Source organism: Artemia franciscana, chromosome 7, assembly GCF_032884065.1.
Source record: "Artemia franciscana chromosome 7, ASM3288406v1, whole genome shotgun sequence".
In the NCBI taxonomy this organism is placed as follows: domain Eukaryota; kingdom Metazoa; phylum Arthropoda; class Branchiopoda; order Anostraca; family Artemiidae; genus Artemia; species Artemia franciscana.
In genome coordinates, this window is record NC_088869.1 from 2248288 (window position 1) to 2267482 (window position 19195).

Here is a 19195-nt window from a genome sequence, read left to right on the forward strand (position 1 = left end):
AGAAAGAACGGAAATGTCGTCGAATATAGCCTAACCTGGCCGAGTTCAGTTTTTGTAGATAAACTGAAAACAGGGAAGTGAAAGCAAAATAGATTGTGTTTTGCATCCCCTGGTTTCAGGTGTCTAGAAAAGTTTTATTAGTGTCATCTAATGCATTGTGAATTCCGGATAATCTACCAGACCTATGATGTTTTGGGCAAGAAAACACACAAATTACAAATGATTCAGTTAAAAATTAAAAATGCAAATATTTTTTCTAATTGAAAACGTCAATGCAACTGTTTTTTCATGGTTTTGGCAATGGATTATCTGACAGTAACTTGACGAGATTAATACTTAATTGGTCAAATCGGCTGGGAATGCGTTAATAGATTTAATGGGCTATGCAATGAATAAACTGAAAATTTTCGCAGTGGGCTATGGTTATCTAGGTAATGGCATAACTGATTACTTATAGACTAAATGGTTTGATGGTTTAAAGGATTGACCGGTTTGTTTAACTGGGTTTGATTTGGTCCAGCTCCTTTCATGGACTGTCGGAAGGGCAGAATATTCACTCTCTTGTGGACTTTACAAGACTGCGGAATGAATATTTTGCATTTCAGGTTTCATCAACTTTCTCGTTATAATATAATAATATACAATTTATTATTATGCGTAAAATATATAAAAGGGCAATCTATGTGCTGTATTTTTTAGATTAGATAGTGAAATACTCCGTACGGGTTTAGTCACTAAAAAAAATCATTCATATATAAAAGGGGCAACAAAATTATCCTCTATATGGAAAAATTTCAGTATTAGAATGTGAATTTAAGCAATCCTTGGTAAAGTATATTTTCCTGCATCTCGGAAGCGCTTTCAGCTTGCCTAGCGTATTCTAGCTACTATTTAACCGGGTCCAACTGTCTCAAAGAAGTAGGCAGCTCAAAAGTACAGTTTTAGGTCGCTAAACATGTTCTTGCATTAATGTCTAAAGTATGTAATACTGGAATTGAGATATTCCTTGCAAAAGCCAAATTTTAATCCGACAAGTATTTGTAGCTGCTGGCCCTCCTTTATCGATTACTGTCGTCGGCAAAATTTGTAGATGTCTCTGTTCATCTATCCTTATTTGAAGTTTAATATTTGTTATCCATTCTCACGTACTAGGTTAAATTTTATTTCAGATGAATATACATGTTTAACGTGAAGTTCAGTTGAACAGAGTAAGTTCAAACCGTAATTGTTGTAAAGTTTAGGGGGGAATATGTTTTGTTTTTGGACGTTCAACGTGTCTTCAACTCTCTTTAGCTACATTAAATCTAAGATTGTCTAATTTCAGGTTTTTTGGCGTCCCAAAATCTATTCTTCCAGAAATCCGAAGCTCATCAGAAATCTATGGCTATATTACTCTTTCACATCGATTAAAAGGAGTCCCAATTTCTAGTGTAAGCTTGATTCTTCTTCCTTTTATTTTGTCTTGCTCTTACCCTATGTTTAGTTGTTTGCCAGATATCTTACATAGTATAATTGTTACCATTTTTGGTTATTTTGCAGTCGACATTGATGATCAGCCTACCCGAAAAATTGGTTGAGAGGGGAGGAAGGAAGGGCTACCCAAAACATTTATTTCTGAGGAGCGAGGCGTTTTCGCTTTTGTATATTTGTCATATCACCATACTAATTTCTGGAGCAAAAATAGACACGTCGATTACACAGATTTTAAATTAGCAAGTTTGCAATTTTCGGGCATTTCTTTCCTCAAAATGCAAAGTAGACATGTTTAAAGTTGTAGAATACTACTTTTTGCGTTTAGAGTCCCTTTTCTTAACGTGACAAGGCCTTTGGTGACGTCTGACTCAATTTTATGCTATACTAAGAAAAAATCTTTATTCTAAGAAAAATCTTGCTATTCATCGATGATGAATAAAAACAACAACCTGTTTTGCCTTTAATTGACAAGAGAAGACTTATGCTCGAGTCACACTATAGTCACACATAAAAAGTAAAAATTCATTTAGTATTCCTGGATTTTAGCGTCCCACTTGCGCTATAGAGGGAGAAAATTAAAACGCCAAGTAATTGGTTGGAAAAGCCTAAGTCAACCTCACTTTCTTCCTAAGTGCCGTATACTAATACTATGTCTATCTGTCTTTTGCCAGATTTATCATACTACTACTACTTATAACCCACTGCAGCACCAAGCCGCCTGAGGCCAGCACAGCTACGCACGCTCCCCCTCCATCCCGATCTATTCAAAGACTCCCTCTTTGTATCCTCCCAGGAAGCTCCTATTTCCTTTAAATGTTTATTTATGACATCCTCCCACTCCAGTCGAGGAAGACCTGCTTTCTGTTTAGGCCTAGACGGTTGGCCGAAAAGGACAATCTTTGGCAATCATACTTATAGGTAAACTACTGTTTTCTACAATCTTCCATTATTTCTAATTTTGAAACTATTTACCTTGAATCTACACTCTGATTGATCGATCATAAAGATTAAAATTGAAAGTTGAGTTCAAAAAAAGAAATTACAAAGGCGATGTATTATTTATACTGGAGTCTTGCGTAATTTTGATTTTATCCACAAGTGTGATTCTGACATTGGAACAAGCAGAAATGGCAATAAAAAGGTAAAAGTGGTAATAATGGTAATAAATAAAATAAAAGGTGTAAAAATAATAAAATAAAAATGGTAATAATAAAAGGTAATAATGGTAATAAAATGGTAAAAAATAAAAAGCAGGGTTGTCATTCATCAACCCCTCTTGACACAGTCCTCTTAAAATTGAGCAGTTGCTTTTTCTCGTCCGAATTTTTGAAATATCTTATTTGGTTTAATTGTCTTTCACTGAATAAATTTTCCTCCTTTTCGAAGATAAACAAATACATACATCTACCTCAAGTTTTTTAGTAAGGCATCCAAGTCAAAATGCTAGTGACTGGGTGGTTAAAAGCAAATAAATCAAAATACAAATCAATTAAATGGCATACATGCATACATAAATAAGATACATATAACAAAAAAACATACATAAAATAAATATAATGAGTAAAACACTTAATATATAACACAAAATGATGTAATAAGTAACACAAGCATAAATACATAATTAGAATAGGTGCTCCACGAAGCGTTTATTATTCACATGTCTGCTTTAATTGTTTACTGGGAAAAAAGGACGTATCCAGGGAAGGTGGGCTAGGGGATTTTTAATAATATGTTATATGTAATAAGGTAAGTAATAGTGTCATATGTAATAATGTTAATAAGTTATATGTAAATATAATTATATTATAATTATAATTAATATATTATATAATTATAATTAATTGTAATAATTATATTATAACATATTAATAATATGTTATATGTAATAATGTTATATGTAATAAGGGAAGTAATAATGTTAATAAGTATCCAGGGAAGGTGGGCTAGGGGATTTTTAGACCATATAATGCAAAGAAGGTAAAGCAGGAAAAACTAACGACAAAAATTAATAAACAGAGAAAATACTTTATACAAAAAACTCATTAGAAGGGTCTCATTAGCACTCATTAGTATGGTCTAAACATAAAAAATAGCCATTTGGACTTTTACCTCTTTTGCATGTTCTCGAAGTGTAAAAACACGTTCTGGTTTTACACAGGCATACACATACAAAAATATAAAAATATACATGACATACAAAAATATAAAGACCCCCCCCCCCCTAAAAAAAAGAAGAAGAAGACAAAACCAAATGAGTGATTTTCAATCAGTGCTGACCATTTTCTTAATTTTTTTTTTCCGTTCTTCGTTTTGTCGGTTCTTTAAGTATAGTTGCAGCGTCGACAAATGCTCATTTGGTAGGATCAGTACCCTTATAAATCCAGGAGAAATTAAAAAGATTTTAATGAAGAAAAATCAGTGTTAAAGATTAGAAAAATTGCATAAATGTATTTATGTTTGGTAGATGCTTGGTGATCAGCAAGCAGCGCTTCTTGGTCAGATGTGTGTCAAGCGAGGTCAGGCTAAGTGTACCTATGGGACAGGCTGCTTTCTTCTATGTAACAGTGGCAATAAGGTAGGTTAACATGAATTTGACTAGTTAAATTGTATAAGGAAAGTTTATTGTCCAGAGACAAGTTCGATTTTGAATGGTAATTGTAATCCGTTCTGCATAATTTGTTATCTTGTTTTGCTCAGCGTTCTTAGTTTGTTCTCTTACTAGGTCTTCTCTTGTTGAGTCTCTTACTAGTTGTATAAAGGGAACTGCAAATTTGAAAGCCCATGTGTAAGGTCTAACCATGGTTACCAGGTTCTTGGAATACTAACCCAAATGGCGAAAATCACTTGAGCTGTCGCACAGTTTATTTAAATTGAGTTAATTTTAAATAATGTTTTACTAGTTGTTATTAATATAAATATTGTTTTTAAATAGTTTAATTAAGCCGAATTCAAATTTTACTATCTTGATTTGTGGAAAGAGAAAAACGGGGTTAATGAAATCATTAAAAAAGACAAAATTAGCGAGTGAGTAACTATTTGAGCGGCCTATTCTTAGATATAGGACGAATATTTTTCTACTATTCTACCATTACAATTCTACTATTTCTGCTATTTATGTACTATTTTTCTGAACTTTTGTTTCTTCATAGGCTTTGCCAAGAATGGGTGAGGAGTTTAACGATTTAAACGTTTTAAACCGTTGAAAAAAAATAAATCCTAATTGGAAAAAAAGCCCAAAGACCGATAGTCTGGGTGAGAGGCTAAGCTGAATAAGCATTTTTCCGAATTGTATAAAAATGACGTTGAATGTTTAAAAATTGTATGAAAACTGTTAATTTTTGGTTATGTAGTAACTTTCATAGATTTTTCAGTGTTTGGGCCTCCTCACTTTGGTTATGACTCCTGAAATGGGTGAAACCCATCTCCCTCCCGAAATGTGCAAAACCCTTCCCTTTGAAATAAAATACCAAAAACAGGCGTGTCCTCCTCTTAGAAATTTCGCTTGAGACAGTCTTCTTCTTCGTGCAGGTGCATATTGGGTGGCAGCATAGTTTTGTAGACCCTGGTTAAATGTTGAAGATACTGGTAACTTGTCTGAAATGCCGGTAACTGTTTAGCTATTTCTGGTGGATGTACCAGTAAATGGTAACTTTTTATAGTTAAAATGCCAGTAACTTGTTACTATTTTTGGTTAAAAAGCCAGTAACTTGTAGATATTTCTAGTTAAAATGGCGGTAACTTGACTGAAAATAATCTGTAAAGTAATCTTCCCCTCGAAAGATGGCATATTTTTTTGTCATATTATTTGTTTTTCCATTGTCATGTAGAATGGTCTGCATTGCTGGTGTCGGGAAAGAAAACTTTGTTTGGGTAAATTGGATTGAATGAAGTATATTTATTTTTTAACGAATATGCTTTTCAGTGGCTCGGCTAATATATTTGAATTCAGTCTTAGAACTGCCATAACGAATGAACGTGCGTTTACGTACGAAAACGTAGTTATAAGAACCTGTTGCTAGTTATTAGTAGGAGTATTATGTTGTTGTATGTTACCTAACTTTTATTAATGTCATCTTCTTTTTTTATTTTTCATAGCCTATATTCTCTGACAAAGGACTCATCACGACAATAGGTTATCAACTGGGAAAAACTAAACGACCTGTTTATGCCATAGAAGGCTCTGTAGCCGTGGCTGGCTCTTCAATTCGATGGCTCGAAAAGAATATGGGAATTATCAAAAGTGAACATGAAATTGAATCCCTGGCAGCTAGTGTCGCAGATTCTGGTGGCGTTTATTTTGTGCCCGCATTCTCTGGACTCTATGCACCCCATTGGCGAACTGACGCAAGAGGGTTGGTTAATTTGTCTTTCATTTTTTATTTATTAATCCTTCTAATAATTAGTGTGATTTGTAATTTGATTTTGGTCCCGACTTCTGTGATGAACGCTTATAATAATTTTCGTCGAAACTTGTAATAAAAAAAACAATTACTTAGGGTAAGGTAACCTACTGGTTATTGACAACGAGTTAGCAACAAATCAAAACACTATTTTAGCTTCAAATAAAGGAAGTACATGCTACTGAAATTCATAAGTGTATGCCAAATCAAAGTTATGCTTGGAATTTTGAAAATATACACTTTCGTTATAAACAATTTTGCTATCTAAATTTTAATTGCCTCGAAGTGGATGTCATCAATGAACCACCTACCGCATAAATTCACAAAGATATAGAGTGGTCCAAGGATTTTTCTTCGTTTTTTGAATTTTATTTTTAATGAAAATACAAAAAAAGATCTAAAGCCTAGGGTATAAAAAAAAAAATTATACAGTACAATATGAAATTTACCGAAATTTTTTGATACTTTGAAAAGGAAATGCATAAGAAGAGAATAATAAACAAAATTATGTTGGAAATACGTTTCAAAAAAGGATAAAAAAAAAACTCAAATTTTATTTGATTGCCATAGCTAGCCTGGATTTCCACGGATGAGGGTTATAATTTCAACGAGAGTAAAATATCTTTGCCATGGACCAGCCATAAATTTTCAATTTATTGAAAATTGGATAATAAAAAAAAAACTCAAATTTTATTTGATTGCCATAGCTAGCCTGGATTTCCGCGGATGAGGGTTGTAATTTCAACGAGAGTAAAATATCTTTGCCATGGAGCAGCCATAAATTTTCAATTTATTGAAAATTGGATTATAAAAAAAACTGAAAAATAGTTAAAAAAAATAGGAAAATAAAAAAAAACTGAAAAGTAATTGAAAAATAAAATAATAAAAAAACTCAAATTTTATTTGATCGCCATAACTAGCCTGAATTTCCACGGATGAGGGTTATAATTTCAACGAGAGTATTGAAAATTTGTTGCTTATCGTAAACAACAAAGCCGTTAGACAACTGACATTTTTTTTATATTTAAAATCACTAAATAGCGGTTCTATCCTAGGAACATTGTAATGAAGGGGTCTAGTTACTCGCTTGTTTGTGGCCAACATTCGTGTTATAAATTGAATGGGCAACTACAAGAAAATAATACTAATAATAATAATAATAATCAAACAAAAAGCCGAAAACGGTTTAAAAATACGGACATCTTTTGCAACCAGTTAACTTGGAAGCATACCATTAGCATCCACGGTGACTTGTGTTAGGTGCAGGGTTACTATCCACTAAAAAAAATTACTAGATTCTTGAAAAAATTGCTAAAGCAGGGAATAAATCACTAGATTACTGACTAGAAATCTGTAGAACCACGAGAATTATAATGCTCTTTATCAATGTAAATGATAATTCTTTTATTTCTTTACCATGTTCTATACATGTGCACCTATAGGAAGAGATTGAAATAACCCACCCACCCCCCCTCTAGATGTGGAAAAATACTTTTAGATTGATGTTTTGTTTTTCCTCAAGTGAAAATTACCCTTGAAATTTTGAAAGATGTCTTCTCGCATCTTTGTGCAGAGAATAGGACAAAATCCTTGTCCTCCCTGATGTTCCCGAATTGGTACCTTTGGCTTATACCCCGATCACTGAAAATTGGTTATCGGGAATCCAATCAAATTATTTGCTTTTGATTTTTAGTTTCTTTCCTTGCCGATTTAAACCCCAGTTTTTTCCCAAAAAACTTACTCTTGTTGAGCGGGTATAATTCCTGGGACACCAGTGACAATTTTGAAAAGGGCCTTTTTATTTTTTCATGAGAAAAAATTGTCTCACTGTACATAGATTTAGATAAGGATCGGTCTTATTGCTTCTTTAATAAAAAAAAAAGAGATTTCTTGTTAATTATACGGAACACACCCAAGAAGTGAAGTTTAATCGTAACAAATCCTAATGAAATATACCAAAATATGATAAAAATATAATACTTTAGTTTATATAGTAACATATTCGGGCTATATATTTGCACATTAAGGGGATATGAGGATAGGGGGAGTGTAAAGTGGGTTGACGTAAAACGGAAGAAACAAAATAAAAATTTAGTTTGTTACATAAATAATTATAAATTAACAGTTTTGATTAGGAAGCTGAAAAGTTTGAAATACAGAACATAGAAGAAGAGCTACAATTTTAAGTCAATTTCAACTTTGCCGCTTTTTCTCACGACCTGCTAGACACCAAAATGTAAAAACACAAAAATAATCGTGGATGGATAAATTTAAAAAATCTAGAATTTTCAATCCGACCAATGGATTTTGAAGTTTTTTTTTTATTTATAGCACTTCTGATTTTTTCAAAATTTGTATTTTTTATGCTCCAGATCTTTTTCAAAAAAAAAGCTATCAGGTTTCACTTTAAACTTTTTCTTCTATTTCCTGGGAATTAAATCAGAAAGAAATAAACCGGCCAAATTTAGATCCTTTTTCAAAGATCCCTTGTGCAAAAATTAGTTTTGCTAAGATGTCAGGTCAGAGAGCAAGATCTCTTTTCATAACATTGGAAAATTAACACTGCAATGAATTTAGTGACTTTCACCTTAACATTACTTTTGTTTTTGTTGTAGTAATAGGCCTGTCTACTATTTCAAAACTGGGTCAAATTTTGCCCCTAAATTTTGATAAATGATGGAAGAATTGTTAATTTTGATAAACGAAATTTGATATCAAACATTCAATTTTCTTTGGAATCTTAGTCACAAGACGCTATATTTTAATTGGTTTTAGTAGCTTTTAATCCCTATCTTCCTGTGTTAAATTGCCGAAGATTCAACTTCTATAAGTTTCCAATTCTCTTTGGTAGAGACTACCCTAGGGAAACCAGTGGTTAGGCTAATTTTGGTGTCCATCAGCACCACTAACTGAGGGTATTTGAGTGGGCTGTCGTTCTTCTAAAAGTAATTGAAACACGAGATAAGTAGCGAACCCGGTCTTTTACACATTTAAGGCCAAGTTGATATTAAAGACAGTATTATCAACATTCCAGTGTGAGAGAAAGAGACAGAGTTCGTTTTGAGAGATGTTACTCAGGCCTTGGGCTCTGTTGGTTGTTTGGGTACTTTCAACCCCTCATGTAAAAGATTGATTGCTGAATGTGTTTTCCTTCATAATACTCTGTATTTACTCTCCACTTTTAATCGCCGAAGTATCAAATTATAAGTGTCCCATTTTCTTTGTGCTAAATTACTATTTGACATCTGGTCACATAGACTTTCTCTCACAGTTTTCCCCTTTTTATGGCACTTGGTATTAACCAAGTGACATACAGCGATCGCAAATTCTGTCGGTCTGTCCCGGTTTTGCTACTTTAGGCACTTCCAGGTAAGCTAGGACGATGAAATTTGGCAGGCGTATCAGGGATCGGACCAGATTAAATTAGAAATAGTTGTTTTCCCGATTTGACCATCTGGGGGGGGGGGGGGGTGTATGGGTTTGCCGGTTAATTCGGAAAAATAGAAAAAATGAAGTATTTTTAACTTACGAACGGGTGATGGGATCTTAATGAAATTTGATGTTTGGAAGGATATCTTGTCTCAGAGCTCTTATTTTAAATCCCGACCAGATCCGGTGACATTGGGGGGAGTTGGGGGGGGGGAACCTAAAATCTTGGAAAACGCTTAGAATGGAGGGATCGGGATGAAACTTGGTGGGAAAAATAAGCAGAAGTCCTAGATACGTGATTGACATAACCGAAATGGATCTGCTCTATTCGGGAAGTTGGGGGGAGGGGGTTAACTCTGAAAAATTAGAAAAAATGAGGTATTTTTAACTTACGAACGGGTGATCGGATCTCAATGAAAATTAATATTTAGAAATATATCGTGTCTCAAAGCGCTTCTTTAAAATTCTGACCGGATCTGGTGACATTGGGAGGAGCTTTTTTTTGGGGGGGAGCTAAAATCTTGGAAAACGCTTAAGAGTGGAGGGATCGGGATGAAACTTGGTGGGAAAAATAAGCAGAAGTCCTAGATACGTGATTGACATAATCGGAATGGATCCGATCTATTTGGGGGAGTTGGGGGGGGGCTAATTCTGAAAAATTAGAAAAAATGACGTATTTTTAACTTACGAAGGATTGATTGGATCTTCATGAAACTTCATATTTAGAAGGACCTCGTAACTCACATCTCATATTTTAAATCCTGATCGGATCCAGCGTCATTGGCGGGGGCAGCTGGAGGGGGAGGGGGCTGGAAATCTTGGAAAATTATTAAAGCGGAGAGATCAGGATGAAACTGGATGGGAAGAATAAAAAAAAAGTCCAAGATACGTTACTGACATAACCGGACCGGATCCGCTCTCTTTGGTGGAGTTGTGGGGGGGGGGGAATAATTCGGAAAAATTAGAAAAAAGTAGGTATTTGTAACTTACGAACAGGTGATCAAATCTTAATGAAATTTGATATTTAGAAGGATCTTGTGCTTTAGAGCTCTTACTTTAAATTTCGACCAGATCCTGTAATATTGGGGGGAGTTGGAGGGGGAAACCGGAACCCTTGGAAAACGTGAAAATTGGTGTATCTTTATCTTACTAATAGGTGATCGGATCTTTGATATATAGAAGGATCTTATGTCTCATGCTCGATTTTCGACTCGAATTGGATCCGGAGACATAGGGGGTTGGAGGGGGGAAACAAAAATCTTGGAAAACGCTTATAGCGGAGTGATCGGGATGAAACTGTATGGGAAGAATAAGCACAACTTCTAGATACGTGATTGACATAATTGGAACGGATCCGCTCTCTTTGGAGGAGCTGGGGGGTGTTAATTCGAAAAAATTAGAAAAATTGAGTTATTTTTAACTTAAGAACGGGTGACCGGATCTTAATGAAATTTGATATTTAGAAGGAACCCATGTCTCAGAGTTCTTATTTCAAATCCCGACCAGATCTGTTGACATTGGGGGGAATTGGAGGGGAAAATCGGAAATCATGGAAAACGCTTAGAGTAGAGGAATCGGAATGAAGCTTGGTGGGTAGAATAAGCAAATGTTGTAGATACGTGATTGACGTATCCGTACTGTATTCGCTCTCTTTGGGGGAGTTAGGGGGTGGAGTTTAGTGCTTTGGTGAGTTTGGTGCTTCTGGACGTGCTAGGACGATGAAAATTGGTAGGCGTGTCAGGGAGCTGCACAAATTGACTTGATAAAGTTGTTTTCCCTGATTCGACCATCTGGGGGGCTGAAGGGACAGGTAAAATGAGGTATTTATAACATACGAGTTGGTGATCGGATCATAATGAATTTTGATATTTAGCAGGACATCGGGACTCAGAGCTCTTGTTTTAAATCCCAACCGGCATTAAGCCTCTGATTTTCCTTTTAAGTCAATCTATTGATTCTTAGAATTTTGTTAGAGCTCATACCATATGATCTCTTGGCTCTTCTGGCCTCGTCACAAGTTCCATATGAGCTCTTAGCTCTTGTATGTATCTATGCTCTTGTTTAATTTTTATCTTTCTGCCTAACAGTTTTTCCCTTTTTGCTGCTATGCTCATGTTTAATTTTGCTCTTTCTGTCTCACAGTTTTGCCCTTTTTGTTGCTATGCTCTTAGTTTAATTTTGCTCTTTCTGCCTCGCAGTTTTTCCCTTTTTTGTTGCTATGCTCTTGTTTAATTTTGCTCTTTCTACCTCACAATTCTCTCCTTTTTTGTTGCTATACTCTTAGTTTAATTTTGCTCTTTCTGCCTTACAGTTTTCCCCTTTTTTGTTGCTATGCTCTTGTTTAATTTTGCTCTTCTGCCTCACAGTTTTCCCCTTTTTCGCTGCCATGCTCTTGTTTAATTTTGCTCTTTCTACCTCACAGTTTTCCCCTTTTTTGTTGCTATGCTCTTGTTTAATTTTGGTCTTTCTGCCTCACAGTTTTCCCCTTTTTGTTGCTATGCTCTTGTTTAGTTTTGCTCTTTCTGCCTCATAGTTTTCTCCTTTTTTGTTTCTACGCTCTTGCTTAATTTTATTCTTTCTGTCCTGAACACAGAACCATTTGTGGACTTACTCACTACTCAACATCTGCTCACATAGCTCGGGCTACTCTTGAAGCAGTTTGCTACCAAACAAGGGATGTACTCTTAGCCATAAATTCAGATTTTGGACAGGAGCCAACTAGTTTGCAAGTTGACGGCGGCATGGCGGCTAATAATCTCCTCCTTCAGATACAAGCTGATATCCTTGGAATACCTGTCGGTAAGTGTCCGCTATGTGATTATCCATTCAATATTATGCTATATTATAATTATCGTTCAATTTGTGGATAATAATATCCAAAAATTATTTTAAATATTGTTCAAATATTATTAATATTATTATTCAATTAATATTATTATATCATGTAATATTATTCACACTGTGAATAATCTGGCACGTCAGCGATATTTATGTCATGAAGCTGGGTTAAGTTTGTCAAAGTAGCCATTAGCCCGTGCCTCCCCCTCTCCCCCCGAAGAAAAGAAATGACATTTTTGCGATTTTTGCTGTATATTCGCATACTTTTTACGTTCAATTCCGCTTATTTCTAAGTTGTGTTACACACGATTTCGGATTATGGATATAAGCCAGCTTGTTTTGCAAGCTGACGGATGCATGGTGGCTATCTAATCACTTCAAATACGGGGCCGCATTCTTTAAACAAAAAGTCATGAAATGTGGGAGGGGACAGGGTCCAGAGTTCTCTTCTCTTATAACCTCCTTAGCTACATTTTATGGCATAATCTTTATTTGTTGGATATGTGAATAATTTCCTAACGCCGACATTAGTTTTTTTATCTGATTCTCAACAAACTAGCTGTATAAAGTTTTTCAAAATTAGTAGAATTTTATAAAAAAGTGTGAAAGCAATATTAAAAAAAAAAAAAAATCCAATAAAAAAATTCCGAAATCTTTCAAGTTGAGGAGTTCGATTTCGCTCTTAAGCTGGAGAGACTCGCTCTAGTTGCCAATTTTCTTGTTTTCTTTTTTTGTGACTTTTTCGGTTTTTTGTTTTTGGAGTAAACCATTTTATTTTTGACTTGAAATTTTTTTTTAAACTTAATTTTTGTCTAATTAAACTTAATCAGATTAATTATTAAGTAGGTTGAATAAATAATAATAAAACAACTATTTAAATTCAATAATTGATGTTGTTTTTTAATTAACATTATTTGTGTTTATTGGTTCAAATTGATATTTAAATAATGAGATTAATTTCATAAAATTTGATCAAAATTGAATAAACGATTGAAGATTAGTACATTTATACAATTTGCGGAATAATTACTCATTATGCAATACTGAAAATAATGATAAGATTATATCTAAGTTGCATGAGCAACATGAGGTGTTGTGGCAACGTTTGTTTAGTTTCGCCGAGCAAAGTGTTGTGAGAGCAACGCTTTGGTTTTGTTTCCTCGATTCGATTGAACGCTGAAGTTGTTAATCTGTAAGGATCTTAACATAAACAAGTCCCTTACATGTCTTACAACTGGAACCAAATTGGTCTTACTGTCAAATACACCGGAAACAAATAATAGGTACACGAACTAGCCAAAGTTGCGAACCCCTCATTGCCGAAGATGATTATGAGCTAACAGCCGACTGTTGTTTAAAACTCCCTATATGTTTCACAATTGGTATCGGCCTATTTTTGGTTTCAGTGTGTACCTTACTACTGAAGTTGTCAACCCCTTTAAACTTTCAAACTGGTATATCTCATGAAGGAATTTTTCTACCAAAAACTGGATTACATATACTTTGATCAGTTCGTCAAGAGCTATCGACTTTCGTCGAAAAAAAAATCTATCTGTGTTAGTTCAAAAGTTGACTTTTTGCCGTAGGCCAAGTTTCTAACGTCATCACTTAGAAAGGAGCAAAGGATAAACTGTAATTTCTTTAGCAATGAGAGAACTTTTAAAGTTTAAGAGGCGCATCTGATACCATTTCTCTACCGCATTCCCAAGTGTGGAAAACTGAATGATAAACTCAGCTGAAGTCACGAACAGAAATGGGTAGAAACAATGGATGGCAGCACTTTCGGCCCCACTTTTTGTTTCTGTAAATTTTTCTATTTATCATCACTCAAAGAATATATATTGGCTGTGGGGCTGGGTAACTGCCGCATATATTTAACACATATAGATTTTAGTCCGTCTTCAATTTGAAACTGGTGCCCGCCTGCTTGCCTGGTAGAACAGAGCTTTCCATTTGAAAGCAGAAACATGGTTCGATGAAACGAAAGCTTGACTGCATAACTTCCGATAGTTCTCTCTGACATAGGCTATAAAACTCCACTTCACTTCACACACTATAGGCTCTGGCTCAAGGACAAGCAAAAACCATCCTTTTTGGCCCCAGGCAAGAGTTCTACGAAGCTTTCCAAAATGTAAAGTCATATTCATCAGTTCGGCCTAAGGTCCACACTTCCCTTAAAACCCGCAGAGGTTAGACCCTTACCACTTCCTAGGACTAAGCTGAAAAGTCGGGGTGCTAGAAAAAAAAACTAGGACAAAACCCAAGTGTTGCTCTCGCAGCACAAAAACCTTGAACATTTTCAAAGTAGGGGAAAAATACTTGACAGCATTAGTTTAAAGAAATGTTCAACAAAGTAGCTTTCTTAAATTGTTGTTTTGTTCCTGTGGGATTTTTCTTTCTCTTTTTTTTATTCTAAAATTTTTTTATCTTTTTTTTTATTCTAACTTGTTCATTAATCGAGACCTGTGTTTTCAGTTCGCCCGGCGATGTGCGAGACATCCGCTCTGGGTGCCGCTATGGCAGCCGGTTTGGCAGAAGGCATTAATGTATGGCAACTCGATTTGGAAAATAGCGCCAGTTTAGTGACTGAGACATTCCAACCATCTATCCTAGAAGAAGGTGAGTTTTTATCAGCTGAAATAAGGACTTTTTTAATTTTTTCTCTGATTCAGGAACACGCCTGTAATGTTCATAGCCCGTCTTTGACAGAATATTTGTTTGTTTTTGACATAACAAATAATGTTAACCTTATTCATCAACCACAAATTATCCTTCTTAGCACATAGAAAGGTGAACAGGAATGAACTCTTCTAAAGATTTTTATTGCATAAAACTTGAAAGGGTAATGTCCAAAAGCGTCAATGCACGAAAATACAGGGGGAAGGGCAAAACGTATTTTCTAAATTTTTGAGTAGGAAATTTTTTTTCAGTGAAAAAATCTATTTTTTTATGAAAATACCCACCCTCCCCCCTATGGATGCTCCTAGTATCGCCAAACACTTTAATCCTATTATCATTTTGTAGCCTTTTATGTCGATTCAACTATTGAATCTATATAGTTATATTAACTTTCTTTGTTTATTTATGTTTAATAAACCTTCTTTTATTATAGATCGGGCCCGAAGATACAATAAATGGCACGAAGCAATAAAACGGAGTCTTGGCTGGGTGCCATCTATCGATACTCCTGTTTCAAAACCAGGTCAGTGAAGGAAATTCCTTCCTATCCTCTTGGTAGCCATCCCTTCTTGTAAGGGAGTCAAATATCCCAGTGATTCAAAACCGGTGCCTTGCTATTTTAAAAGATGTGTTTGGGAAATGCTAGTCAGATTTGGTATCCCATTTAGTTTCATTTAAATTTCTGAATCTCGCGCTTTAACGTAATTTTAATCGTTAAAGAGTTTGGGCAAAGTTAAATTAATTCGAATTATTTTTATTATAAAAAAGTATCTAGTACGTATCTTTTGTATCGATTTAGTATTGCATCATTATTAATTTGATCGATTTGATCTAATCGGATCGAATCGATAAATATTAATTTGATCGATTGTCAGATTGACATCTTATATCTTAGCATTAGTATATCTTCTTATTAGATCGATATAGTACGTACTGTGATGTATCATCAAAATTGTAGTGCCTTTTAAGAATTTTTTACTTTTTTGGAGTTTTATAGTAACAACGGTTTTCCAAATTGGAATGCGGTTTTTTTCTTGTTGTCATTCTCACGGTGCTTTCACTATCCTTGCATTTTTGAGATTCTCCCTAATCACCTCCCCCCTCCAAAAAAAAATCAAGAAAAAATTGGGTTTTCAAAATCTCCCAGAAAAGTAACGTTAACGAAATTGGCGATTTGTCTCCGCGTTTTTGTGTATTTACGAACGAGGTTTACGAACGACAGGGAGATTTTAAAGAGCCAAATTATCTTTTGGTAAAATTTAGGGAAGTATCGAAAAATAATGGGATCGTGGAAATAATGCATATATTATTAATTTTTAGCCGAAAATTTGCCCATATGAGAAAAGGAAATTTATTTTTGCTGATGTCCTTCTGTATCTTAACATCCTAAACAAACATGTGGCTATATATAAAGATGTCCCATCAAGCAGTATACAAAAAATTTAATATCTGATCACTATTATCGAAACAAAGTTAAAGCATTATTCATTTATGATGAGATTATCAAATTGTTCAATTGAATAATTGATCTTCGATTCAATTGTTTTATCTTTTATTTTATTTTCCCTATTAATTGGTCAGTTTTCTGTAATAAAGGCGGTCCCTCATAATATTCATTGCCAATAGGCTTAATATTGTTAAAATTAGCATAAATATTTCATATTTGGTATATTTTTATGTGACCCAAAAAGTATCGTCAAGTTTCCAGGGGGTTTAAGTCAAATTATTGTATTTTTTGGATAATACGATTGCTCACTTTGAAGTTAGTGCCACAGAAATTAAGTTCCACAGATATTTTCAAAATTGATTTTTGGAAAGGGTTGTGTATCCTAAATTTCAAGCTGTCAATGGAAAATTATTATCAATAGTAAAGCGATGAAATTTGTTGTCTATATGTATCACTGCAAAATCGTAGAGTGGGTGTTTAACTTAATGGATTCCTACCCTAACCCCCCCCCTCCAAAAAAAAATTTCAAGTACCAGTTTTTGACAGGTTCCCTAAATCAAAATCCTATTAAATATACGTGGTTGGAATATATTAATAGGAATAAGGGGAACAAGACATTTTCTTACCTATACCTGCTCTTAAAATACCTACTGCTCTTTATTTCTCCCGTTAACACCTAATTAGATGTATTTGGCTCCCATAATTGTTTCTTTTTACCGTAGTCAGTTCTATTGAAAGTTCAGTTACTGCTACAGAGTCTTCGTTTGAGGTGTTCACGGGGTCTAAATTGAGCTCAAAATTAAAAGATATATTATTGATGTTGTGGCCTTTGGTCGTAACTAACGTTTTCTCAAGTTTTTTTGTGTGTTGTTCTCCTTTCACCGGAATCAGGCGCGGAGGCATAAAAAAATACAAATTGATAGGTGAGTTTATATTCGTCGCCTCCTGGAAACGGTAAGAGTGGGGTTATAGAGGAGGAAAATTTTGAGCAAAAACATTAGTTGCGATGTTTTAACAAATAATTTAAATTAATTAATTAATAAATAAATTAAATAGTAAATTAGCAACTAAATAAATTAGTTGCGATGTAAAGTAACATGGTTGCATCAAAAATTCTTAATGGCAATGAAAATTCCTCCTCGGAAGATATGTTTTGATTTCAATAGTCATTTTACATTCAAAGCCATAATAGACTTTTGTTGGGGTGGGGGGGGGCACCAATTTTTTTTAGACTCAATATAAATTCTCGTGTTATGTTACAATCATTAATTTCAGTTTATGATTGACTTTATGGACGTATTGTTATGCCCCTTCCCCCTAAAATTAACAAAAAGAATCGTGTATCTGATTATCCCAGTGTAGTTAGAGGCTATTAGATTTGATTTTGCTTAGTTTTCTTTTTTCTTTTGTATTCTGGTAGAATTTGTAAAATTGATAGTTTCGCCTCATTGTTGTTGTGTTAGATATTTGTTGGGTTGTTTCTTAGTTGTCTTTCAATAAAATACAGAATTACAAGTATATCTCGTTGTTTTGACAGTAGTGGTGATGGTCTATTTTCTTTATTTTTTCGTATTTTTTTGCGTAGTGTCATTTATTTGCCATAAATGGGTTTAATCCTTGGACTTATTCCTTATTTGAAAAATAAATAACAATATATATAGAATGCATATATGTATTTATTTCATTAATTATATAATCACTACTGTTACTTATTACTATATAATTAATTATTTAACTGTGTTAAAGCTATATATTTTAAAAAATATATAATTATTTTTAATTTCATAATTTTAGACTGAAGATCATAAAACCATAGTGTCTAGAATGTAAAGAATCTTAATGGGATCAGATTGTCATCTGATTACTATTATAAAAATTTTAAAATAAGATCTTTGGAATATACTCTCAAGACATGAGACGGTAACTGACTCCCTCACTTTCGATTATCAGAGTGGCCAGAAGGGGTGCATTTGCGCAATTTTTGGCACTTTTTTGAGGTGGTTGCGCATTGAATTTTTCAAATCGGTGCATTTTTTGGGGGGAAAGTGTTCATTCGGCACATTTTCACTAGAAAAACGGAGCTTTCGGTGTATTTTTACTCTTCGACTATAATTTTGACAACACTGTCGACTATAATTCTCTAACTGTTGGTCCACACACATGTTCATACTGGAACAATATTTCTTTAAGCGACAATTTACTTGCTAACTGAATTAATTTTAGTTGCTTTGTTCTACATTTAGTGAGTTGAAAAAAAAAACTTCTTTTGGGTAACAAGGCACTTTTTCTATGCAACTTCAACAGAATTGTAAATTATTGTTTATTTTTTTCTGAATAGCAGTGACTATTATAGAAGATAATATCATAACTTTCCCTCAATTTCGGCTAAAATTCTCTGAGGCCAGTTATTAATTGTAAAGACAGACTTGCCGCAAGAACCTGATCAAAATGAAATTATAGCTGACCTTTGCTTTAAAAATTCATGCTTGAAAATGCGGCTCACAAAATGGTAATATTGACAGAAACCTGTTCCCGTCATATTCATTCTTGTTTCAATTCCAAAGGCTCCAAATACGATTGACAAACTGTCATTTCGTGAGGACCTCTGTCGTATGGTCTTCAGGCTTGTTTGAATCCAAAAGGTCCCTCGAAATACGCTTCACAAGTGATCATTTCGGTGTCGGTTCCTTCATATCGTCTTCAGGCTTGTTTGGACTCAAAAGGCTCCTCAAAGAGCGGTTCACAGGCCATCATTCCGACGGAACCTGTACCGTACCATCATCGGGCTTGTTTGAATTCTTAAGACTACTAAACATGGTTCAAAAGGAATAGTTTGGGTGGATCGTGTGTCACATCATCTTGAGGCTCATTTGAATCAAGATATTCCTCAAAACCCTGACCACTCATAGCTAAGGTGGGGCTCAAACAC

The 19195-nt window shown here is 34.4% G+C and overlaps 1 protein-coding gene across 3 annotated transcripts in view; it reads left to right on the plus strand.

Annotated features, from left to right (window-relative positions):
* The window catches only part of LOC136028721 (glycerol kinase-like), a 56612-nt gene that overhangs the window by 27962 nt on the left and 9455 nt on the right, over positions 1-19195 (plus strand). For all 3 annotated transcript variants that reach the window (XM_065706590.1, XM_065706589.1, XM_065706591.1), the window contains exons 7-12: positions 1325-1430; positions 3938-4048; positions 5569-5825; positions 11896-12101; positions 14616-14759; positions 15253-15342. In XM_065706590.1, the coding sequence (XP_065562662.1) occupies positions 1325-1430; positions 3938-4048; positions 5569-5825; positions 11896-12101; positions 14616-14759; positions 15253-15342 (914 nt within the window). The remainder of the gene's footprint in view (positions 1-1324; positions 1431-3937; positions 4049-5568; positions 5826-11895; positions 12102-14615; positions 14760-15252; positions 15343-19195) is intronic.